The sequence below is a fragment of the Notolepis coatsorum genome (assembly GCF_963971535.1).
Source record: "Notolepis coatsorum genome assembly, chromosome: 11".
Taxonomy (NCBI): Eukaryota; Metazoa; Chordata; class Actinopteri; order Aulopiformes; family Paralepididae; genus Notolepis; species Notolepis coatsorum.
In genome coordinates this window covers 67,577,533-67,603,660 of record NC_140175.1, presented here as the reverse complement: position 1 = coordinate 67,603,660, position 26,128 = coordinate 67,577,533, and the positions used below count along the sequence as shown (strand labels likewise).

General features: G+C 42.3%; 1 protein-coding gene across 1 annotated transcript in view; it reads right to left on the bottom strand.

Annotated features, from left to right (window-relative positions):
* The window catches only part of sfswap (splicing factor SWAP), a gene marked incomplete at its 3' end in the record, with an annotated part of 295,870 nt that extends 282,928 nt beyond the window's left edge, over nucleotides 1-12,942 (bottom strand). The window contains exons 1-2 of the mRNA XM_084324950.1: nucleotides 12,586-12,942; nucleotides 10,867-11,030 (exon numbers count right to left, since the gene is read on the bottom strand). Coding sequence (XP_084181076.1) covers nucleotides 10,867-11,030; nucleotides 12,586-12,788 — 367 coding nt within the window. The 5' untranslated portion in view covers nucleotides 12,789-12,942. The remainder of the gene's footprint in view (nucleotides 1-10,866; nucleotides 11,031-12,585) is intronic.
* Nucleotides 12,943-26,128: the final 13,186 nt, after the last annotated feature.

Genomic DNA, 26,128 nt, shown 5'->3' with positions numbered 1-26,128 from the left:
GCAAGGCATCAACACTGACAGCAGCAGATGCTGCCGACGAAACAATAATATCAACAGTTTCTGCAGACAATAGACCAGAAACCATTCAACCAGCCATTGTCTGAGAAGAGAATTAAATCTTTTAACATAGATCCAGAAAGGCTGACAGTGTAATATCCTCTCTTTTCAGCTACTGCCAGCCTGGCTTATCCACTTGTAAATTTGCACTCATTGGATATGATTAGACTTTACAATTTAAGATAAGATATTCCTTTATTGATACCCTTGGGGAAATGCAGGCGTCATAGCAGCACAGCAATAAAGTTGTATCTGAATATAAAATATGAGAAAATTAGACAGTATAAACAAAGCTGCTGATTAGGGTCTGTATGCCCCGTCAGTTATAATATAATGTTACAATAAATATAGGTAATAAAAGATTGAATCTGAATAAACTATGAATAAAAGTCAATAGTATAGACAAGGTGCAGATGAGTCTGTACCCTATTGGTCATAATATAAGTTATAGTCCATGCAGGTTCGGTGGTTAAGAGTCCCTTATAACACTGGGCTGTCCTGGAGATCATAGGACGTTGTTGACCAAGTGATTAGTGGATTTAAATCAACAAATACGTAAAATTGTGTGTCATGCAGAAGGATGACTTTAAGGGCCTGGCTAAATTGATCTGTTGTATCTGTCCATCTACATCTGTTTTTAATCATTCTTCAATGAGGAGTATCCCTGTGATGGGACAGGGCTGATGATGTGTCCGTCTCCACCCGATTTGTGTCTGTTTTGACGGACAGAAAAGTTCAGAGGATGAACTTTTGGAACCGACAGAAACATCATCCGTTAGCAAAGCTGTTGTTTCTGCAAAGGCCTGAATACCGTAGGTACCAATTTAACAACAAACCAGCAGACAGTTATACCTTCTAGGGCTGCTCGATTATAATCACGATTATTTTGATATTGAAATCACGATTACTCATTGATTTGAGAACATGGATTTTATCAATTTCAGTTCTGGCTCTGCTTATTGAATCCCTGTTCCAATTCTAATATTTGATGTGGAGGAGAACATTTTATATCAAAAACCAACATGTTTTTCTCTTAACGCCTTAAAAAACGTATTTGGAAAATGTGCTTATTTGCCATCTACCCTGGAGTTAGACAAGCAGATACCCTTTTCTTCTCTGTGCATGCATTAGGCTTAGGGAACAGCCGCACTGTTAGCCTAGCTTAGCATCATTCGCTGGAAGTAGGTGTGCCAGTGTAGCCTAGTTCCCAACAGTCACGAAATACACTCCAAATACAACCCCAAATCTTTCCTGTAACATTTTTTAATGATGAGACATTTTCGTTTTCTAAGCAGATATATACTCTGAAAAATGTTTTGCCGAACCACTGCTGCCTGGGCGCAGTGGTTTCATCACCTCAAAAGCCCTGTTGTTTTTCAAAAACTAAAAAAGCTTCGAAGGTCAGCCCTACTTGCTAATTGTGTTAACTTTAGGTATGTAACATTAGCAGTATTAACGTGAGATTGATCTGCCAACAAAGTTATATCAGATAATTTATTTATATATTTAATTTATTCACAATTCACTTTGTATATGTGAATATCGTTCTGTAATCCGGGATAAGTGAAGCCTGTGAAGGCCATTATTGTGGCCTTGTGCACGATACTTAAAACGATAATATCATCCTATCGCCCAAGCCTAATGTGAGGCATAAGTTGTAAAGTGCTTTGAATAAAAGCGCTATATGGACTTCCGGTTTGACCGCGGAAGAACATGGCTGCTTAACTCGCGAGCTCCCCGACAGCAAAATGATTTAGCCCCGGAAAACATTTATTAACAACACCAGGGTACATATTTAATAGGGATGAAAGAAGGGGCTATCACGAGACGTAGGGCAAACACGATTACAACTGAAAAGGATGACGGAATGGCAGAGAATGACGACGCAACGGGAGGAAAAGATGGCGACGATGACTGTGAACAAGAGGCCACGCTGTTGAACATATACAAGGAGCTCAAAGACTTCAGAAAAGACAATGAGCGTCAATTTCGGGAAATAAAGAATGATATGAACTAAATGAACGACCGTTTCAACGGAGGGGAGAATCGGAGAAAATGAAAATGTGCTTGATGCGGCGACGGTTTTAATAAAAAAACTGATACAGAGGCAGGCCGACATGGAGGCTAAACTGCTCGACCAAGAGGGCAGAACGAGGAGAGAGAACCTGCGGGTGTATGGTATCCCGGAGGAGAAAGAGGGAAAGGACATGCATGGATTTCTAGACGGCCTGTTTAAGGACGCACTCGGACTGCCTCATGACATGGACCTTCGTATCGAACACCGGGCACTGGCCCCAAGGCCTAACAACCCACAGCTGAAGCCACGGTCAATCGTGGTTAAGTTTGGGAGTTACAAAATGAAGGAAGAGATAATACGCCGAACGTGGCAGAAGAAAAACGTCTCATGTGACAACGAACGCTTTTATGTCGACCATGACTTCCCCACTGAAATACTGAAGAAGCGAGGAGAATATGCCGAGGCCAAGAGGATAATGAAGGAGAAGAATCTCAAGTTCCAGACACCGTATCCAGCGAAGATGAGGGTATTCTACGAGGATGGCACCCGCCTGTACCAGAGCGCAGCGGAGGCGACGGCGGATATGGCAAAACGTGGATTCAAGATCACCGTGGTGAACCCGACTACCGACCCGGATCGAGAGGAGATACTGTGGCTGTCTACCTGGCAGACAGTGGGAAGAAAACGGGGACCGGGGGACGACATGCAGGCGACGGGGACTGAAAGCCCCGCACAGCAGGGCAATGGACATCACGGATACCGGGAGAAACTACAGGGATTCAGACGAGGACAGTCGGAGGCGGACAATTGAGATAAAGTTCATGAAGCGCATGGATACAGATAAGTCACGGGGGCATCGTCATAGAATAAATAACATCACAAAATGCCAATATGTATATAAAAAAAAGAAAGAAAAAAAAAATTGAGTAAAAAAAAAAAAAAAAAAAGATGTGAAATGAGAATAGAGGGCAATGAATAGGAGAGTATGATAAAAATGTGGGAGGGGAAATATCCCGGATGGATAAAGGAAAAGTATAACGAAATGAACCACAGGCCATTATGGCTATGTCATAGGAAGTTACAATGTACCAATATATATCTAAGAGATATACAAATGTTAATTGTTGGAAACGTTACCGTTTTGACAAGTTCAGTTGAATTGATCGCACTGTATATAGATTACAGTGTGAGCCATACGTTACATCAGGGTATACAAAATAGTAGGGGCACAGTTTTGGGCAACCTGCCTTGTGCCATATGCACTCCTCTGTTAGTCGAGGGGGACCAAGGTGCATGGGTGAGTATCGATCTCACCCTCGGTACAATTGTTCTATCTGGGGTCCTATCGAACGTAGCTTGGGTAAATGTGGGGGGGGGGAATGTATTTATGTTTTTATATGTTCTTTTTTATTTCATTGTATGCTATACTATTGTATATATATCTTCGCAGTCTCAGGAACTAGATATGGAAATGTGGGAGATGGCGCCCCAGACATAGAGGTGCTACGTCCTGGATTGCACAGGGGAGATACATTACGAGGAATATGGGGCTGATTAAAATAATATCGTGAAATATAGACGGATGTCATCATCCCATTAAGAGAAAAAAAGATACTGACGTTCTTGAAACAAAAAAAGACGGATATTGCACTAATTCAGGAATCGCACTTGGATGAGGAGGAGTCGGCCAAGCTTAAAAGGGATTGGGTGGGACAAATATACTATAGTACGTTCTCTTCTAGGAAGAGGGGGGTGGCAATATTGGTGAGAAAAAACATAGACCTAAAGGTGCACAATAGTTTCTCACATGATGAGGGAAGATGGGTTATACTGGATGCTGATTTAGAGGGACAGAGGACTACTTTAGCTAATATATATGCGCCCAACGGGTCGTCCTCAGACTTTTTCCATGAAGTATGTGAGGTGATCAGGAAAATAGGGAATAGCAACGTAATCATAGGGGGGTACTTCAACCTGGTTGGAAACACCTTAATGGACAAATCGTATCAACCCAGGACCGCTGACAACGCAGGGAGACTGGCGGTTGGTGTTCTGATAGAGGAATTGGGTCTAGTGGATATTTGGAGGGTTATGAACCCACAAGAAAGAGACTCAGACTACACGTTTTACTCTCACCCGCATTCCTCATACTCTAGAATAGATTATTTCCTGATCTCTAGCGCACTGGTAGAACAGGTAGCAGATACTGGGATAGGGAACATTGTAATATCTGACCATGCTCCGGTTGATTTAGTGATCACATCCATGGAGGAAGGGCAACGATCTCGGAGATGGCGATTCAATAACCTGTTGTTAAATGATGAAGGATCGTGTGCGTACATTAGAACTATATTTAAGGAATTTTGGGAACTTAATGAAGGGTCAATAGATGATAGTGGCATAATGTGGGACACATGTAAAGCTTACATGAGAGGACGACTCATACAATACGGTGCAATACTAAAAAGGGCAGAGAAACAAAAAATGACAGCGTTAGATGAGGAAATTAAAATACTCTCGAAACAGCACAGTCAGAGACCAGACCCAGAAACGTGGAGAAACCTAAACAAATCCGAATACGAATTGAACAACATATATCAAAAGAAGGCTGAATATGCGTTATTTAGGACCAACCAAAGATATTATGAACAAGGGGAGAGAGCGGGTAAAATACTAGCGTATCGGGTTAAACAAATGCAAAATATTATATCCTCAATTCGTAATAAAGATGACAAGATTATTACAGACAAAAAAGAAATTAAAAATGTTTTCAGGTGCTTCTACCAGGACTTATATACCCCACAGAAGGCGGTGGATCAGGTAAAAATGGACGCGTTCTTCGACAAAATCAAATTACCGTCGTTATCAAAACAACAAGTAAAATCAATGGAGGGGGGGGGTCTCGATAGAAGAAATACACGCGGCAATCAACAGCCTTAAATTGGGTAAAGCACCAGGAGACGACGGGTTTACTCCCGATTTCTACAAACAATTCAGTGATATAATCGCTCCGAGACTATTAAAAGTATATGAGGATTCATTGTTAAAGGGGGGATTGCCCACTAGCTTGAGATCGGCCACTATTACGTTACTACAGAAAAAGGGCAAAGACCCTCAATACTGTGGAAACTATAGGCCTATATCCCTGAGCAATTTGGAAGAAAAAGTATTGGCAAAGATACTTGCGAATAGAATAGAAGATGTACTACCAACTTTGGTGCATTCAGATCAAGTGGGCTTTGTGAAGGGGAGAAACTCAGCTGATAATATCCACAGACTCCTACACATAATGTGGAAGGTCAGGAATGATACAGAACCTACAGTGGCCTTCTCATTGGATGCCGAAAAGGCCTTTGATAAGGTGGAATTTGCATTCTTATTTCACACGCTAGAGCGCTTCGGGTTCGGACCATCGTTTACTGGGTGGGTAAAACTGTTATACACAAATCCGATGGCATCAGTATTGACCAACGGGATCGTATCCTCGCCCTTTAATCTAGGGCGGGGGACGAGGCAAGGTTCTCCGCTTTCTCCCCAAATGTTTGCGCTCTTCCTCGAACCACTAGCTATCGCACTAAGGACTAATCAGGACATCAAAGGGGTAATAGCGGGGCAGATAGAACATAAATAATTTTTGTATGCGGACGATATCTTATTGGTATCCAGCAATCCCCAAACAGCAGCTGGGGTCATTGGAACTATTATCGAGTCCTTCTCCGAAATATCTGGGTACACAATCAACTGGAGCAAGTCAGAAGCAATGCCTCTCTCTAAATGTTGTCCCCCTGCTATCAGGAGGGGGTGGCAATACAGATGGATGCCGTCAGGGTTGATATACCTAGGAATAAAGCTGATCCCAGGTCTGAAAGAGTTAATGCAAGCCAATATTGCCCCTATAATCGAACACATTAGTGCTCTGACCCAGAATTGGGCCAAGATGAATATGTCCCTCCTGGGGAAGATAAACTTAGTAAAAATGATATTGGCTCCCAAATTAAATTATATCCTATATATGCTGCCGCTGACTCTCCCGACCCAGTTACTCAAACAGTATGACAAAGTCATTAATGTATATCTGTGGGGGGGCAAAAGGCCGCTATTTGGGCGGGCCAAAATGTATGCAGCAAAGGGAAATGGCGGCTTATCCCTGCCTAAACTAGACTGGTATCACTATGCATTCTCGCTCTCCCAGCTCTCCAAACTGAATCACTCGTCTGAGGAGGCACCTGCTTGGGTCAAGATGGAGGAGGAAATGATATATCCCTCATCTCTGGAATCCTTCCTGACACAATCAGACAGACCTATACCTTTTAAAAACCCTTTAATGGCATTTATCAGGGAAACTTGGAATCAATCGCACAGAATGACTGGCGATAGCCCATATTTAACTACAAGAGCCTCTATATGGTATAATAAAAAACTAAAGATTGGTAAGAAATCAGTCATATGGGACGATTGGATTAAAAGGGGGATACATGTACTAGGTGATATAGCCGGGGAAGATGGGGTTTTGCCATTTGAGGATATTAAAGAGGATTTTGATATAGATAATAAAAACTTTTATAAATTTCTACAGATTAGACATTGTATATCGTCATCAATAGGAGGGCCAAAGTGTGGCCCGATTACTGCAATTCAAGAAATATTCTATAAAGGATGGCGTAGGAAAGGCGGTGCGTCAAGATTTTATGATGTTATAAGAGAATACAATGCACCCAAATTGGCGGGTCTGAGGTTGAGCTGGGAGAACGATGTACGTGAGGATATTACTGAGGAAATGTGGGAGAAACTGGTGTCCAAATGGAGTAAATTCTCTTGGGAGGCGCAATCGCAACTTATCTTTTACAAAGTGTTGAACAGAAGCTATTGGACGCCTAGTAAACTGGCCAGACTAAAATTAAGGGACACTGACATCTGCTGGAGATGTGAGAAGGAGACAGGCACTTTACTACATATGCTGTACGGATGTGAGAAGGTCCGAAAAATGTGGGATCAAATTGTAATATTCCTAAGTAAGGTTCTGAATGTGAAGATAAATAACTCCCCATTGGCATGTGTTTTGGGTGTGGTGCCGAAAGGGATTAAACTGCCTAAATACCGGGGAATGTGGTATAGAATGGCCATGATATCAGGATGTAGAATTGCATTACGACATTGGAAATCACCCGTGGATATTACTTTTAAAGAATGGATGGAATTAATGTTCCGTACAGCATCATATGAAAGGGTGACGTATAGAGTCGCAGGGAGAGAGGATATTTTCGCTGAGGTATGGGACAGTTTTCTACACCCGACTGAACGGTCTGGGGACAAATGATTAAGGTGGGATTACAATGATATCAAGGATGAATATGAAAAAGGGGATCTGATCGGATGGTACTTGTACTTTATAATGTATTGTGTATGTATGTACATGTATTTTATGTCCGGATGGTATATCTATGGAACGGTCACTGTCTCTATCACACTCACATATGCGCATGTATAGCCGCATACAAGTATCTAGGATACACATATTCGTATGTGTACATAATAGGTTTACACACAATCATATGCACAAGGATAAGTTATACATGTCAGGGGCACACATACATGCACATACTCACTTATAGGAAATAGGCATACACACACCTACATATACACATAGTTGAAGTATAGGCTCTCACTGGCACATATGGGGGATACACATGTATATAGGAGACACACACATACGTAGCTGAGACGCACATATATATACACACCTGAGATATACACTCACATAGGGGGCAGAGGCACACATGGATACGAGACACACACAAGAGATAGGAGTACAGTCACATACCTGGAAGATGCACACACACACGTGAGGCATGTACACATGCTTACGTGATACACGTACCCACATACATGTGTTGGAGACATGCGTGCATGCATGTTATCATGCACGACTGCGTGTGTCTGGGACGCTTTCTCTCACATGCAATATGGAGAAGGGTGGCATCCCGATAGAGGATGCAGCACATACCTGCTCGAAGGTGGTTCGGTCTACGTGCAAGGTATATATATCAGGGATGTATACGCATAATGTATAGTATAGTATTTTTCTTTTTTCGTAAGTCTTTTTTTATTTTCCATGTCAGTTGTTAATGTATTTGTATGAGTCCTTTACATGTTTTGTATGTTCTTACAAAAAAGAAAAAGGCAAATCTTGGAAATTGCATATGATGATGTGGAAAGAGATGCTTTGAATATTGGAGAGATTTGTGCAAAAAATATCAATAAAAAAAAATAAAAAAAGCGCTATATGAATGCAGTCCATTTAGGCCTCAGGGTTTCCTTTTGGCAGTGATTACCGGGCATTTTCTGACTAGAATTTCAAATGGATTTCAAAAGGAAATTATATTACATTGATTGGCAAATTGTGCGTTAAGTGTGTCACACAAAGCCCTTTGCTGCGGTAGACTACATTGGCAAAACAGAAATTATTTAAAACCCCCACTACTAACGTTAACAATTAAGAGGAGACCTATGAAGAGAAACAAGAATTATATCAATGTGAAAATATACACATGGCTGAGACACTACACGACACCGTCTTCAAGAACGTTACCGTCACAGACTGGTGAGAAGTTTGCTCGTGCATTCGAGCCTGTCAAGAGAGCAGTACATTCAGCACCTAATTGATGCTCCGAAGAACAGACACCCTGAAAACGACACAAGACATTGCACGTGTGTTACATAATGCCTGTTAAATTTTATATTTGGCCAGTAAATTTGAATCTTATCAGCCACATTGGCCGACCAAAGAAAATGGCTAGCGGAACTGTTAGGCCTATAGGATTTCTGACAGCTTAAAGAACATTGATCTACATCTACACAGACAGCATGGTAATATATTTAGACTCTGCTGTGGACCATTTATTTCACATTTCCGTTCCTAATGTCTCACACAGTATTAAATTGTATCTAAGTGGTTTCGTCCGACCATTGGCAACGAATTGTGGTTACCAAAAACAGATGGCAAACGCGGAGCTTCAAATGAGCAATACACACAAGATTGTAATAAGGGTAATTAGAATGCAAGGGCGTTGATCTCAGACTACATTCTATGCATATCTATATGATGCACTATCCGTATGAGCTGAGAGTGAAGAAGTTGGGACCCGAATAATGCAACACTTCCATCACTGTCACCCTAAATAAGCCGCCCAAGGCAAGATATCCTCTCTGAGGTCAACCTGTGAAGGATGCAACTGCCAGACTAGATCTTAAACCAATCAATGATCAGAAAATGTTATTTGTTTAATTATTTTTACAAGTACCGATTATTACTATTTATAGCGCTGGCCAGTACAACTTACTACCATAGTGTCTCTATACCTGTATCACTGTACATAATAATACTATAACAGAATACATCTGATTAGCACTATTACTCATTTATATGTTTTATATCCAGTACATCACCTGTACATTGTATATCGCTATTGCACTTTACAGTTACATTTGCACTCTAGATGGATGCCAAACTTATTTGTTGTACTGTACTTGTGCTGTATAATGATAATACATTTGAATCGAATCGAATCTTATGATCAATTGATTTCTCTCAAGCCCCGCCCTTTTTCTGGTCCGAGGAAACAGTTGTGATTGGAGGATCAAGAAAAGAGGGTGGGTTTGAGATAGGTCAATTGCCCTACACACAATCCACACAACATACCGGCTCCTGTTTTTAATGCATATTGTGCCAGTAGGGCTGAGCTATGTGTCCTTTGTACTGTGTTGTAATGACAACTCTACTGAAGTGCAAATTTGACAGACGAAAGATGTGCGACTATTGAAGTAACTTGAAGTTGAGCTTTACTAGGGGGTGAATGTAAGAGTGATTTATATCTTTTGGGTTATAGTCAACTTTTTAAGAAAACATTGTGACGATTTCCTGCATTTGTCACTTGGGTCAAATGTTAGGCTTCTCAAAAAGGCTAGTTGATAGTGAGCCAAATGTTTTCCCACCAGCATGGCCTTGGACTGACAAATTAAAGCTTCTAATTTGTGTCACATAGAGGTGGTGGTTGTTAAGCTCAATGGGTAGAACCTCACACTAACACTTCCAGGGTTAGGGGTTCAATTCCCACTGGTGCCACAAACAAACAAAATATGCACTCATGGTAGTATAACGTGCTTTGGATACATTTGTATTGTACTAGTAGTCAACTACATTAGGTGAGCCTAGTTGTTTATACATCAGTCAACTAAGTTGGACAGACCGAGGAAGCAAAACGTTCATATCACTCCATGAGACTGACAGCTTGGGAGCAGAGTGTCTGGACCAGAGCCGAGAATCACCCCGTTGGGATGGAACTGCAGCTGGGAGTGTGGCAGCCAACTCCAGCACGCAGAAAAACACAAATCACTCATCCGTGATTCAATTACTGACATTTTGACCAGAATCCATCAGCATGACAGCAGATGACAAAAAGGGCTAGGCTGGAAATAACTTTAACGTTTATTACCCTGAAATAACACTATGAAAAATACCCAGATATTTGCCTCAATGTAGTGATACAATATCCTGGGGGTAGGTTATCGTGTTTTTAATTATGAGGGCATCTTTATCTTTGTGTAATATTCAGGGTTCCTAATGGTTTCAACAAGCTAAATTTAAGCCTTTTAAGACCACGTTGAATATAATTCTTGGCCAGGTGGCTCTTGGAAGAGAGATTTTAATCTCAATGGATCTAACCTGGTTAAATTAATGTTAATGAAAATGGCGTGTGTACCCTGTACTTCTAGACAATGTGAATGCCCTTTACCTTGCCTGGCCTCCTCCTCCAGCAGGTCAGTATGCATGGCCAGGTACCGCTCCTCGTCACACAGGGCCTCAATCCTGGCCTCCTCCTCAGACAGGTTATAGGAGGTGTTCCACGAGCCGCTGTCGTACTCCGACAGGTCATGCAAGTGACCACGCCCGTCATACCTATCGGGTGAAAAAGATGCATTAGAGGTGCCGGAAGCAGACTGGGACGGGTTTTCACACAACAAGGACCTACTTACCAAACAGAGAAGGTACCTAAAACCAAGAGGGTTTTTAAGCATCAAAAAACATGCTACCTCAACTCAAGTCATAATGTCTGTCATTAGTGAGTGTACTTGTAAAGGCATAGGAAGGAAGCCTGAGAAATCTTGGTATAATACTGACAGGATAACAACTCCCAGAACAGCCTATAAGCCTACTCCTAACTACTGCAGTTAACTTTTCTAGAGAGTTAAGTAGTGCAATCTCGTTCATTTTTCCATCAACAAATCCTAGTACAAACCAAGAAGCCTGCATCATCAACAAAAGAAAACAAAGGGGAAAAAGCAACTTTCCTCTTACCTTACCAGGGTTCAGTTTCCCCCCCTATAACACTCATCATTACTTCTACAATCTGTGAAAAACAAAGTTACATCCACACAAACCCGAGCACATAAATACCTATCCGTAAGAACCCAAACGGACGATATTTTCCTGCGTTCGCTCCTGCGTTTATTCCACCTCTCAGTTGCGGTTTCTTCATGGAGAGAGAGAAGTGGGGGTGGCGAGGGGGTGGCGAGGGGGCCTGGCAGGACCCCTTAGCCTACCATGCTGGGGAAAGAACTGGTCATGTAATAGAGAGACACATACACAGGCTGTACACAGGAAACAGGAGACAGGCCAATGCAGATCAAGGTGGCTTGGTGGTAGCAGTACGGATGTTAAGGGTTCAACATTGTTGTCAGCCGAAGTCTTAATTTAAGTTTCCAAATTTGGAGCATTTGGGAGACAACCGGACGTTAAACAGTAAAAGCTGTTGAATTGTGAGCCAGGAGTGAACCACCTTATCTGCAGTTAAGACTTTGTTGTATGGTTAGAATTTGCTCTGGTCCTGTTTGAGATTAGCATGATGATGCCAGAGTTTGAGTCGAGTAGCAACATCTTTGCATGTCGAGGACAGCTCAATTTCAAATTGATCCAACAGAAAAATAGTTAATCGGTCTAAGCAGGTCTGCAGGTGCTCTTTGTTTAACGCTTGAATGTTATTTCTTCTGATAATTCATCTTCATATATAGGCCTACACCAAGTGTTAAGGTTTCCAGAGGAAATTCTTCCAACATGCAAAGACATGAAGCCTTCTCCATGTGAGACTTGAGCCACTTTATATGTAATGTTAGCTGTCCTATGGATTCATATGTAGTCAATGGCACTGCTGCGATCAGTGCGATGGTGGGGATAACATTGGCATTGTGCTTTCTGCAAGCATCATGGCCTGGTAATGCTAACCAGAGGGAGAGCCACAGGCATGGTTTTCTAAACGTTACACTTCAGTTTATTTAAGAAGTCCAGGGACATGTTAGCAAGCTAGATAAACGACGTTGACACATTTAGTTTATTAACGTTACATGTGTCGCAGGCCTTTCTGCGATTCAAAATCCGGACCGTCCCTTGTGAAATGTGGGCAACAAGAGGGTAGTTTGGTTAGGATAACGATTCCCTTTAGGTTTGTTCAACCGACCTATCAATCATGATGCTCTTTTCCCCCATCCATGGGATGAGGTGTTTGTCGTGCTCGTGGAAAAGAGCCCTCTCGTCGTCTCGGAACACCTTGCACGCGTAGCCGAACACCAACAGGTCGGCATATTTATCGCTGTCACACGCATCCTTCTTCGCCGGTTTCTTCTTGTTGTGGTCTCTCTTTCCCGCTCCGCGCCGATGCATTCCCAATAATATTCGTGGAAAAACTACCTGCTAGGACGAAATAAGCTGCGATATCACCACGTATACGTATATATTATCAAAATAAACAGTTAGTGTTCCATAAAGTGGAGATAAAGCCACGGTATGCACTCACAAAACAACATTTCTGCTACGAGCAGCCATTTTGGAAAAGCAAGTAAATGCACTCCGCGGTTTCGTTCCGCCATTTCACCACATCGTCATTGTGAGAATAAAATACTATCCAGCCAAAACGGCCTCGAAGAATATAAGTTCCTAAATGAATATTGCACGAATTATATTTAAATATAAAATGTATCACAATCATGTTGTTTTATTTGTCTAATAACTATTTTGTCTATGTGTCGAATGTGCTGGTGTGAGATTGAGTCACTTCCCTTAGCAAGCAATGCAGTGGATGCAGTGATAGGACGTGCCCGTGGTTGCCCCAGTCATAGAGATATATATATCGATGGCCCCAGTAGCCTACTTACTAAAGATGGAGATAATGCATTAGCCTACCTGTAAAGAGATTATTGTTATATCTTGTAATTCACTAGTATTGCGTGCATCAGTACTAAATACCTATATGTCCCTTAATGTACAGTCCCCTCCCCATCATATGTATATACTCTGTCAGGATCTAGGGGTAACAGTACTGTATATTTGAATACCGCTTATGTCACAAATGTATCAGTACTAAATACCTACATGTCCCTATGCCATAAATGTCATGTATGTTGTGTATGTCATAAATGTCTATATGAATTGAAAATGGGGGACCCTGATGGAAACAAGACAAACGTCTTTCTCAGGTCTGCTGCATCCCCTTAACAATTGTATATATTGAGCCGTACTGTATTGTACCCATTCTGCAATCTGTTAAATAAAGTTTTCATTCATTCATTCATTCATGCCATAAATGTCATGTATGTTGTGTATGTCATAAATGTCTATGAATTGAAAATGGGGGACCCTGATGGAAACAAGACAAATGTCTTTCTCAGGTCTGCATCCCCTTAACAATTGTGTGTATTGAGCCGTACTGTATTGTACCCATTCTGCAATCTGTTAAATAAAGTTTTCATTCATTCATTCATTCATTCATTAGCCTACCTGTAAAGAGATTATTGTTATATCTTGTAATTCACTATAGTACACTAGGGACTAGGCTCGGACGACTCAGCCCTGCTGGTCTCTGACAAGAACAAGTTACAGGTTGAAAAAACCCTCAGCTCGGAACTAGGCAGAATCTGCATATGGCTCGCTGATAACAAACTATCATTACACATGGGCAAAACAGAGTCCATTCTCTTCGGTTCAAATAACAAACTCAGCAAGACCGACGGCTTCTCAGTTACAGTGGGTGACAATATTGTCACAAGGAAAGATGAAATTACCTACCTGGGGTCCATCCTAGAGGCTAATCTCTCCTGTGACAAAATGGCATCCAATGTAATAAAAAAAGTCAACCAACGAACTCGATTCTTGTACCGGATCTCCTCTCTGGTAAACAAGAACACCCTGAAGACTCTGGCAGGAGCACTCATTCAGGGGTACTACGACTATGCTTGCACCTCATGGTACCAAAGCACCTCAAAGGCGCTAAAAACAAAATTACAAACATCTCAAAACAAACTGGTCAGACTACTGCTTGACCTTACTCCTAGAACCCACCTCACCCCTGCCCACTTCGACAACCTAGGATGGCTTAGAGTAGACGACAGAGTACAACAACTTGCAATGGGCCTGGTCTACAAGATACACTACACGACCAAGGTACCCATGTACATGTCAAAATACTTCCCAAAGGTCAGTGAATACCACGATCACAACACCAGAGGGAGCTCCACAAATCATGTCAAACCCAGATTCGGCTCAAATAAGGGACTAAACACGTTTCGCAATTATGCCACATCAATGTGGAACGCCCTACCCAAAGCTGTAAAGGAATGTGGATCACTACCCACTTTCAAAACCTCTCTCAAGGGACACCTACGGGAGACTGCAATTCAACACTGGCCCCTGTAAATATCCTAACCCAATCATTCCAACCCCCTCCAATGTACAGTCATTTACCTAGTATGGTTTTGTCAATAGTTCAATGTACAATTGTGTTTGTTTGTACAGTGTCTCCTCCCCCCCCCCCTCAATGTACAGTGTTACTTGTTTATACAGTGTGCCCCCCGCCCCCCCCAACCACCTCCAATGTAAATTACCCAGTATGGTTGTCAATATCCCAATGTACCCAACCCCCCCCACCCAACCTCCAATGTACAGTTTCTACGTCAAATGTATATACTCCCTTTTCTTGACTCCTTCTGTATCACAAACAGTACTGTATTTGCAAATCTGGTATGTCATAAATGTATAGATGTAGCAGTACTGACTATCTGTATGTCATGTATGTCATATATGTCTATATGAATTGAAAATGGGGGACCCTGATGGAAACAAGACAAACGTCTTTCTCAGGTCTGCATCCCCTTAACAATTGTATGTATTGAGCCGTACTGTATTGTACCCATTCTGCAATCTGTTAAATAAAGTTTTCATTCATTCATTCATTCATACTTACTATCACTATGAATTGAAAATGGGGACCCTGATGTATTGATTGATTGATTGATTGATTGATTGATTGATTGATTGATTGATTGATTGATTGATTGATTGAAAACTTTATTAACAGATTGCAGAATGGGTACAGTACAGTACAGCTCAATCAGTGGCGGCTGCTGACCAAATTTTTTGGTGAAGCAAACATTTTATTTTTAAAACATCCCCAATGTGTGTCTCATTGGTGGCTGGTGCCTTTAAAAATTGGGGAGGACGGGAGAGATTAAAAAAAATATGTAATAAAGAAGTCAGAAATTCAAGCTTTCTTTAACTACAAGGCATTTATTCATACACAAAAATAGGGAAACAACAGTGGCGTCGTTAGCCCTGGGCTTCCGGGGCTTTAGCCCCGGATGTTTTTCTCCTAGCCCCGGATCTAAAAAATAAATAAAAATAAAATTGTTTAAATTTTTTTCTTTTCTTTTTTTTTTTACTTTTTTTTTCTTTTTTTTATGTCAGCATCCCCATTGTCTGTGCTGAATGTTTGTTAGTGTTTGGTATTTTTTGTTGGTTTTTAGGACTTTTAAACATCCATTTTTAGTAAGTAGTTTTCATTTGATCCTATAATTTTTTCATTCACCGATTTGTGGACTTTTTTTTTAGTGTCCTGAAAGGCGCCTTATAAATCAAATGCATTATTATTATTATTATTATTATTATTATTATTATTATTATTATTATTATTATTATTATTATTATTATTATTATTATTATTATTATTATTATTATTATTATTATTATTATTATTATTATTATTATTATTATTATTATTATTATTATTATTATTATTATTATCATCCAGGAGGGAAAAGACACTTTGGATAGTAGGGACTGCATCTCTGCCTGTCCTGACCAGGAAACACTTTGCAACTGTGATCTCCTCTGGCAATAGTTGGATATTGTAATGTGTGGCGAGGGGTTGCAGCAATTCCACTGAGAGAAACTGGTCTGAGGCTGGATAACATGCCTGTATGCCTCTCATAAGTTGTTATCCAACTCATGAGAACCTGCTCTCAAGCTCTTGCAGCATTCTGTCGACGACTGGATAGAACAGTCTCTGTCTCAGCTGATCTCCTGAGCTGAGGTCTGAGCTTGTGCCACAAGATGACTCAACTACATACTCGTCCATCCTTTTCTGCTTCCTCCTTTGGCTGGTAGTATGTTCCTCAATCCAAAGGCCATTACATATGGCCTTTGTCCTGTCATACATGTCCACTGCCATCTCTGAGGTGCGATAACCTTTGAGTGTGTCCTGCACTGTGCTTTTAAATAGTACAGATATTGAAGATGTGCACTTTAACGCAGCAGCACCTGGAGCCATCCATACCCATGTCCAGTGTTGTATAATAAGCTTTAATCGAACCCTGGTTCATTTCCTCGGATAGTCCGGTTGGTTTGGGGTGGTGTGACAGCTCATTCACTCTTGCAAGTGAACCCTGCTGCGGTTCATTTGTGATGTGAATGCAAAGTGGACTAAAGGCAGGAAAAGACCCAAAAAACGAATATTTTTTTTATGAGAAGACTGAAACATATGTATATAATGAAACACACAATACAGTTTTTTTCGATTGTTTAAGCATGATTTTGAAAACGGGGCCCGGTGTTTCAAAACACACAATTAGCACAACCACACACACAATTATCAGAACACCTCAGATCCTTTGCTAAATTAAACACTTGTCAAAACCATACACTAATTTATAAAAACTACATTTTGTTACCATATGAAACACACGTTTCATATGAATTAATTCTGTTTGAACCAGTTACACACACTGCTGTGCTTAACCTAAAACACATTTAGCAATTCTACTTCTCAGTGATTAGAGTACTGTAAGTGAAGTACGCAGAGAATGTGCAAATATACAATAAATTCACCAAACACTACACAAGACCAATGCTGTAGACTGATGAAAATATAATTTATTTATCTACATATACCCAAATCAATGATGCAGACTGATGAAAAAAATAACATTTTCTCTCCATATACCCAAATCAATGATGCAGACTGATGAAAATATAAATGTTCTCTCCATATAACCAAATCAGTCAACATTTCAACATGGAGAATCACAACAATACATGTCCCAGTTTTCATGCTACTATGTGCATAACACTGTAAGCTCAGCAAATATCAGACAAACATAAAATACTGTATCCAGTACAGGTTAAAATTACAGTAAAAAAAATTAATAAGTTGAAAACATTTAAACAGAAAATACTAGACATTATCTCTTTGCCTAGCTGGAGGCAAGATCATCTTTTGTTGTGATTCTCCATGTTGACTGATTTGGGAAAATGGGAGAAAATGTATATTTTCATCAGTCTGCATCATTGGTTGTCTTGTGTAGTGTTTGGTGAATGTATTGTATATTTTCACGTTCTCTGTGTACAGTACTTCACTCTCCTTCCATTTTGGTTGAAGACAGGTGAACTCACCTGCTGCATTTTTATAGTGCTTAAACCTGATTGGTGTATCTACAATTAAGCAATGGTGTGTTTGTGCATCTGATGGCTGTGTTTAACCAATTGGCTCATATGTGTGGTAATTTGACATTCTGTGTCTAATGTAATGCAAGTGTGTTTAGTGTTTTGCAAATCACTGTATTATGGTTTGCAAAAAGTGTGAGTCTGACATTGTAGGGGTGCAAATCTGGGCCTATATTTTGCTCCTTGAGTGTAAGGTTTTGATAATTGTGTAATACTTTTGATTTGAGTGTTTATGCAATTGAAGAAAACTGTAAAGACTAGAGATGAACTGTTTATTTCTTTTGTACATAGGCTGTGTGTTACGAAGGATCAGATTAAACCGAATATATATATTTATTTATGGATATATATTGAATAGTATTTGTATGTCGTTTGATATCCCTTGTATATTCCTTGTACATATGCACGGAATATCCCTTTAGCCTACTATAGCCCATAATAGTTCATTCTCTTATTGGACAAAGGACCAGGCGCCAGGGGACCAGCCCCTGGCGTCAAGTTCAAAGGTACCGACGAGACATGTCCGTACTAGCCCCGGCTCCGCTCAGGGATACGGCTACCGAAATGAGAGTGGCACTATTTGTTCACCGTGCATATAAATATGGCGCAAGTAAATGTAGAAGTCCCTTACCCTTCTTCCCAACTTAGTAACAGAACGTGAAGCCTCACCCACGATACGACGTGCGGTGAAGTATGGCCTGTTTGGCCTTAGAATAGCATTGAGACCTCGTGCGAATTAATAACTGAATTGTCAGAGTTTGGCACTGTACCGTCGAGTGCGACGTATTTCTATCAAGTAATAATAGTCTATCGTGTATGGTGCATCGTGCGGTTAGAGTTCTAAAGTGACCAGCATCTCCAACGCTTCCTCGTGTTATCTAGAGTCTTATCCAGGTTGGGCCGACCACATGGCGCTTTCATCCGAGGAGATCTAGGCGAGGACCGAGGGACATGTACACTGGATTACCTACCCGACGACTGCTGAGCCCTATGCGGCTGGAATATATATTTGCTTTGGTACTGTGATTTGTGGAGCGGATAATCGCCGACGCCTGTGAGTGTTGGATTTACCCCCGAGAGGAGTCAAGTTGAGTCGGCGCTCAGAGAGACTGAGGTCGCCTAGCTTCTTCTTCATTGTGGAGCTACAGCCTACAAGAGAACCAAGGTGTATTCATCTGCGGATCAAGAGTCTATTGCACTGTCTTCTGTACTTGAAGTCTCCATAGATATCGTTGACCAGACGGTCTACTACCGACGGCTCTCCTACCCCCCCTACCGGCTTACAACCGGGAGGACCCCCTCCAGAATATCCCGCTATATCATTAAGTGTACCATAGATATAATTCCCTAAGAGCCAGGTTGTATACTTGCTTCCTGCGTAACCAGAGATTGGACATTCAGTGTTGATTTGCCTACGAGTACTCATTTGCCTTACAAGTGCATTCAAATGATAAATGTAAGATAAATATTCTATGTACCTTTTGCTCCATTAAATATTTGATTATTACCTTTGACTGGAACCGATTTCATTGTGGAAAGTGTTCATCATATTTAGATATCGTGTACTGTATGGCCAGTAGTTAAAGTACATAAAGCGGTAGTGGTTTAATGATACCATACTTATCAATACAGTCAGGGAATTGTACCCCTCAGTTACACTGTGCATATGTTTGTTTGTTTATTTGCTTATGTGTATGATTCTTAACTGTGTTTTTATTTAGTTATTGGTGTATATGTGTGTATGTATGTACAGTATATATATATATATATATATATATATATATATATATATATATGTGTATATATGTATATTTGTACTCCTGTTGGGGCTTCTTGGACCAGATCAATGTTTTATCTGGCTAAATAAAGGTTAAATAAATAAATAAGAAACTGATGATTTGGTCCTGTTAACTTTGAATTTTCTATGGGGACTGCCCAGATCCCTCTCATGGACCTGGACCTCACTTTGAGAACCTCTAATGACTTTATAACACCAGAAATACAGGGCAATTACACACCAGCAAAGAAAACATGTTGGAGGGAGTGTGGACAGGAAGGGGCGAACCATACACACATATTCTGGGGATGTCAGAAGATAAGGCACTACTGGGAAGAGATAGGAGGGATAATAAATGAAATAATAGGATACGAAATACCCCAGGGAGGCCAAGTGTTGTATTTGGGGAATCTGTCACAGGAAGGAATCCAAGGGGAAGACAAATATTTGATTAAGATATTGATAGTGGCAGCCAAGAAAGCTTTAACTAAACTGTGGTACAAGGTAGAAGTGCCGACAAAGGATCAATGGATAGAGTTGGTAGAGGGGATACAGGAAATGGAGAGAATCACACATCTGCTGAGGCTGCAAGAAGAAAAGTTTGAATGGAAATGGGGAAAATGGGAAGAATACAGGAGGGGAAGTAACGACATCACAGAGGTTTGAAAAGGATACAAGGAAATGAATAAAAATGTAAATAAATAATGCAAATGTAGAAGGGACCGAAGGACCCATGTCACACTTTTTCTTTACCCATTTTTTGTCTATTTGTTTTAATTTATGTACTGTGTATTGTCTATGAATGTTGTCTATGTATGTTGTTGAAAAAATGAAAATAAAAATTTAAGTTTAAAAAAAAAAGAGAACCTCTAATGATTCTAGTTATTCAGTATTCATCTCTAATTACTCTAAAATTGCGTATTTCTGTGTCATGACAAACCAATTACATAATCCAACATATGTGTAAAGAAACAACATATTCCAGTTAACGGTATATTTTTTTAATGATTCGTTACAGCAAAATCAATACTTCCATTTGTATAAATTGCGTTAGGCGGAGCTTAGTATTCCTGCCTGGCTGAGGAGCTTGTCGCGGCTCATGCCCATGCGCGCGCTCGGCCAATCAGAGCAACGCGGAAGGGCTTGTTGCTTGCCGAAAGGATACAAGCGTCCCGGAGTTGGATGTAGATTTTGATTGGGATGCATTCTGGGAAAATGTTCGGCTATCCTCACGCAACCCAGATCACCAACAGATTCATCAAAATTTTATTCATAGGACTTATTTAACCCCTAGACGATTGAATTTAATGGGTCTCAGACCTGACTCTCGATGTACCTTGTGTCCAAACGGTACCACAGGAACATTTATGCATATGTACTGGGAATGCCCTCCTGTTGACATTTTTTGGGAAAATGTTACCTCTCAGCTCTCAGACATTTTCTCTCTGACCATACCTGTATCTCCTTCTATATTGTTATTGAATGATGTCTCTCAATTACCGACCTCTACACATGTGAAAAGACTCATTTTGGCCGGCCTCACAGTCGCAACATTTTTTATTGCCTCACGTTGGATTCACCCAGACGAACTCTGCCCGAAGGTATGGATTCTCACCTATCTTGATGTGATCTATCTGGAGATATCCACTGCACGTGTTATAGGGGTTAATGAATCTAATATAGCAATTTGGTTGGCTGCTGTGGCAAAGTTAAAAGAACGCATATAAGTTTGGATATTTTGATTACTGAATAATGTATTGTGTGTGTGACTCACGTTGAGGTCCTGGGGTGAGCGGGGTGAGCGGGGGGGGGGGGGGGGGGGGGGGGGGGGAACGAGCGAGTGTCCATGTATATCGGTTTTTTGTTTTTTTGTTTTGGTGTTTTTTGCATAATTGATTATGTGTATGTTCTGGGCCCCCTTTGGCTTTGGGTCGGATGGTCGCGGGCTCGGGGTGGGGGGGGGGGGGCCCTGGCCTCGGCGGGTCATGGTGTTAAAGAGGCATGATGCTTTGACTCGCTGGGGCGCCGGACACGGGGTCCTCGAGGGTTGGGGATCATGACTGCTGTGTATGGAGATGGAGGGGGCTTGGGATGATCACTGTACAGTCTGTCTCAATTATTGTCTTGTCATGTTGTGTTAAGTTATTGTCCTGGGATGTCTTTTTATGTATTATTATTATTGTATTGTGATATGTTTTGTTTCATGTTGGGAAAGAAAATTAAATAAAAAGATTTGATAAAAAAAAAATTAATTGTTTTGTTAGTGCATCATGTTAAGTCAAGCAATTACTTTCCAACACTGACCACCATTCAGTGTTCACTCCATTGTGAAAAGTTAGGTTTCATCTGTTTTCAGGCCTATGTCCCCAGTCAGCTGCACGATATTTCCTAATTTCCCTACTTGGTCATTTAATATTTACATTTACATTTTACATTTAGTCATTTAGCTGACGCTTTTATCCAAAGCGACTTACAAGTTATGTACGACAAGTCATCAGGAAGGGCACAACTCTATCAGTAACAATGTTCATCAAAGTGTTGAGTGCTACAGTGTAGGTTAGTTTATTAGGACAAGTGCATGACAGTAAGGTTAGTTAGGGTTAGATATCTTAAATTTTTTATTGTTTTTTTTTTTTTTTTAGATAATGGTTGAAGAAGTGCGTCTTTAGTCGACGGCGAAAGATTGGACGGGTTTCGGCTGTTCTAGCTGGGGTGGGTAGTTGTGAGAATTGTGGGGCAAGGACTGAGAATAGGCGGCTTCTCCTTGATGACCCTCCCGGAGCTCGGATAGGAGTAGGTCTGAGGCAGCCAGAAGATGCAGAGCGTAGGGGTCTTGAGGGTGTGTAGTTGGAGACCATTGACCGGAGGTAGGCGGGAGCGGTTACCTTTGCCGCACGGTATGCTAGGTCGAGGGCCTTGAAGCGGATTCGTGCAGCAATGGGGAGCCAGTGCAGGTCCCTAAGAAGTGGGGTGACATGGGCCGACTTCGGTAGGTTTGAGATCAGGCGGGCCGCTGCGTTCTGAATGAGTTGAAGAGGCTTGGTGGCAGTGGCCGGGAGGCCAGCGAGCAGTGCGTTGCAGTAGTCGAGGCGGGAGATGACTGTTGATTGGACGAGGAGTTGGGTGGCTTCTTTTGTCAGGAAGGGGCGGATCCTTCTGACGTTGCTCAGGAGGAATCTGCAGGTTCTGGTTGTTGCTGTGATGTGAGCAGAGAAGTTCAACTGGTCGTCGAGGACAACACCAAGGTTCTTGGCGGTCGGGGACGCGGTCACAGCTGCATTCTCGACTGTGATGGAAAGATCGGTCAGGGGGGAGGATTTGGCCGGCAGGTGGAGCAATTCTGTTTTACTTAGGTTCAGTTTGAGGTGGTTGGTCGTCATCCAGGCAGAGATGTCAGACAGACAGGCCGAGATCCGCTCAGAGACGTGGATATCTGAGGGAGGGAAAGAGAGGAATAGTTGAGTATCGTCGGCATAACAATGATACGAGAAGCCATGAGACGTGATAATGTTACCCAGTGATTTAGTGTAGAGGGAGAAGAGAAGGGGTCCTAGGACCGAGCCCTGGGGGACACCCGTCCGCAGGGGGCGGGTGGCCGACAGGGTCCCTCTCCATGACACTTGGTATGAGCGGTCATTGAGGTATGATGTCAGCCATGTCAGCGCAGAGCCAGCCACTCCCATTCCTGCGAGGGCCGCGAGGACGATCTGATGGTTGACTGTGTCGAAGGCTGCAGATAGATCTAGGAGAATCAGGACAGAGGAGAGGCCTTTCGCTTTTGCTAAGTGAAGTGCCTCTCTGTGAGTGGCCAGTCCGGAAGCCAGACTGATTAGGGTCTAGGAGGTCATTCTGTAAGAGATAAGCAGTAAGTTGGTTGGATACAGCACGTTCAAGTGTTTTAGAAAGGAAGGAGAGAAGAGAGACAGGACGATAGTTGCCTATGGCGGTGGGATTCAGTTTTTTTTTATGAGCGGCGTGACTCTGGTTTGTTTTAGGGAGGTGGGACCACCCCCGAGTTGAGTGAGGAGTTGATGGTTGCAGTTAGGAATGGGAGGATGTCTGGTGCTATGGTCTGGAGGAGTGGGGAGGGTAGCTGGTCCAGCTGGCATGTAGTCGGACGGTTCGACGTTACCAGTGTCAGGGTCTCGGCTTCTGTAATGGGAGAGAAAGATGACAGAGTGAAGGATGAGGTTCTCGATTCAGCATTTGGAATGGGTGGGGGTTTGGAGAAGGAGCTGCGGATGTTCTCCACTTTTTCCTCAAAGAAGATCGCGAAGTCTTCGGCAGAGAAAGATGAGGGGGGAGGGGGTGGGGGGGGGAGTGAGGAGGGAGGACATGGTAGCATGCAGTTTGCGAAGATTCTTGGCAGAGGCCTTACGCTTATGAATCTCCAAATGACCGGAAACTAAGAGGTAATGACTATATCTCTAGTCACTATTTCAGTGTAATTTATATCAGTGTGTATTGTCTTAAAGTTGTAGTTTATGAACAAACACCATCTAATCCCTGTTTATTCCCCCCAAAAGGGGCCATGGCATGGACAAAATAGAGGTGTGTTAAGGAAGAAGACTATATTACAACTAGTATAAAACAGAGCTGTGCGTATTGCATTCTGTTGTGAATAGAGAGCAAATGTTGTTGTCTCGTATGTGTTATATATCGTATTTGCTTTCGCGTCCCGCTCTGAGCCTTATGAGATACCCCTTATCTCCTATGATACCTATTGTATCTCCAACGAAAACAACTACATGCACCCCACCTGTATGGGGCCCCGCCCCTATGGTGGCACCGCCCATATAACCGTGACTCTGGTCACCAAAACACCCTTCCTCTATTTTCGTCCCAGCATACTGGCTGTGTGCACCATATGTTAACTAGCAGGATGAAAAAGATCAGAGTCATAATGTTGAAAGCTTACCGGAGGTTGCTGGCCCCTGGCATCTTCGACGCATGTTTTCGGCGACACGACGGGCCTATGTTGATGTTCCTCGTCTAATGACAGCAGATCGAGGTTCAGCTGTACAAGATTGGCTGTCGGGCCAGCTTGTACTCAGGTAGGCCCTGTGTCTTCAGGCATGGGTATTAGTGTTAGTAATGCTGGTTTGTTTTGTTACACAACCATGTTGTGTGTTGGCGCCGGGGGCAGGATGGTTTGGTGAACGTTCACTGCAGGGAACGGTTTCCAAGCTGTCTTGGGCGTGCTACTAAACATCTAATGCTATGCTACATGCTATCGCTAATGCCACATGCTATTGCTACTGCTAACTGCTACGCTGTTCTAATGTCTCCGCCGTGAGATGTTGTCACTTCTCCCTCCTCTTGCCCGGTTCATCAATGAAGGTCAGTCGGTAGCTGTTGTGGGTTTTTTTTAGTCCTATTTACCTTTTTTCGGGTAAATGGGTTGACAACAGGGTAGGCCGTGGCTAGGTTTCCTAGCCAGGTATGTTACCTTGTGTTCCGGCGGGGTCTATGGAACGGTGTCCTCATCTGGGGCGATGCGTGAGCTCGGCGGTGTAGCAGTAGAGCTATATTACTGCAGGATGGGACTTAACGGCGGGTTATGGCTCAGCTGGCTAGTTCCTATCCACATTGGCGTCGGGTAGTGGGGCTATGGGTCCAGCCGACATGGTAAACATGTTGCGTGTCTGTGCGCAGGCGTTGTCGATCTGGGTCCCACATCGCCTCACGCTAGGCTGTAGTAGTATAGGGGCAGGGCCGCCTGGGAGAAATGTGAGGCCCTGGGCGAATTTAAACGTGAGGCCCCCCACCCCCTGAGCCCTGTGTAGTGGGCTATTGTTTCGTTCTGTCACTCTGCTATGAGAAGGTCTGTCTTGCTACAGTTTTCTCTCCTCTCAACCATTCATACTGACGGTCAATCGGTATACTGGGGGAGTAGTGCGGGGGGGGGCTTTGTTTACCTTTTTTGGTAAATGGGCTAAGCTAGGGCTGGTGTGCTGTTGTGAATATTTTGAATGAAGGCGGGACTAGTTCGCTCTGGTCCACCTCCCCTTAAAGCCCAACCTCCAGGTTAAACCCTACTGATCAATTATGGGTAGTTTACATCATTGGTATATAATTTCATTATTAATTTTTTTCCATTTGACACCGGAAATGCCACTCTGAAAGAGTTAAAAAGGTCCACGCACGAATAACATGCACGCGCAAATCAAAAAAGCTTATCAAACGGCGACGTCACAACAGGACAACAGGTGCATATTAATGAGCCGAATCTAAAAGCTTATCAGACGCTAGCACCTAGCACGGCCGTGACGTCACTTCAGGAAACGTATGCCTTATGTCCGTCCGGGTCATAGTACTAGATCAATGGTGGCTCACTCGGTGCATCACAGTTAGCCTATATCTCCGCCGTCCCTGCTACACGCAGTCGGGACCACTACACTCACTGACGTTAGCCTATAGCCCGCCGTCCCTGCGGGTGGTTCTCTCCTCTTTG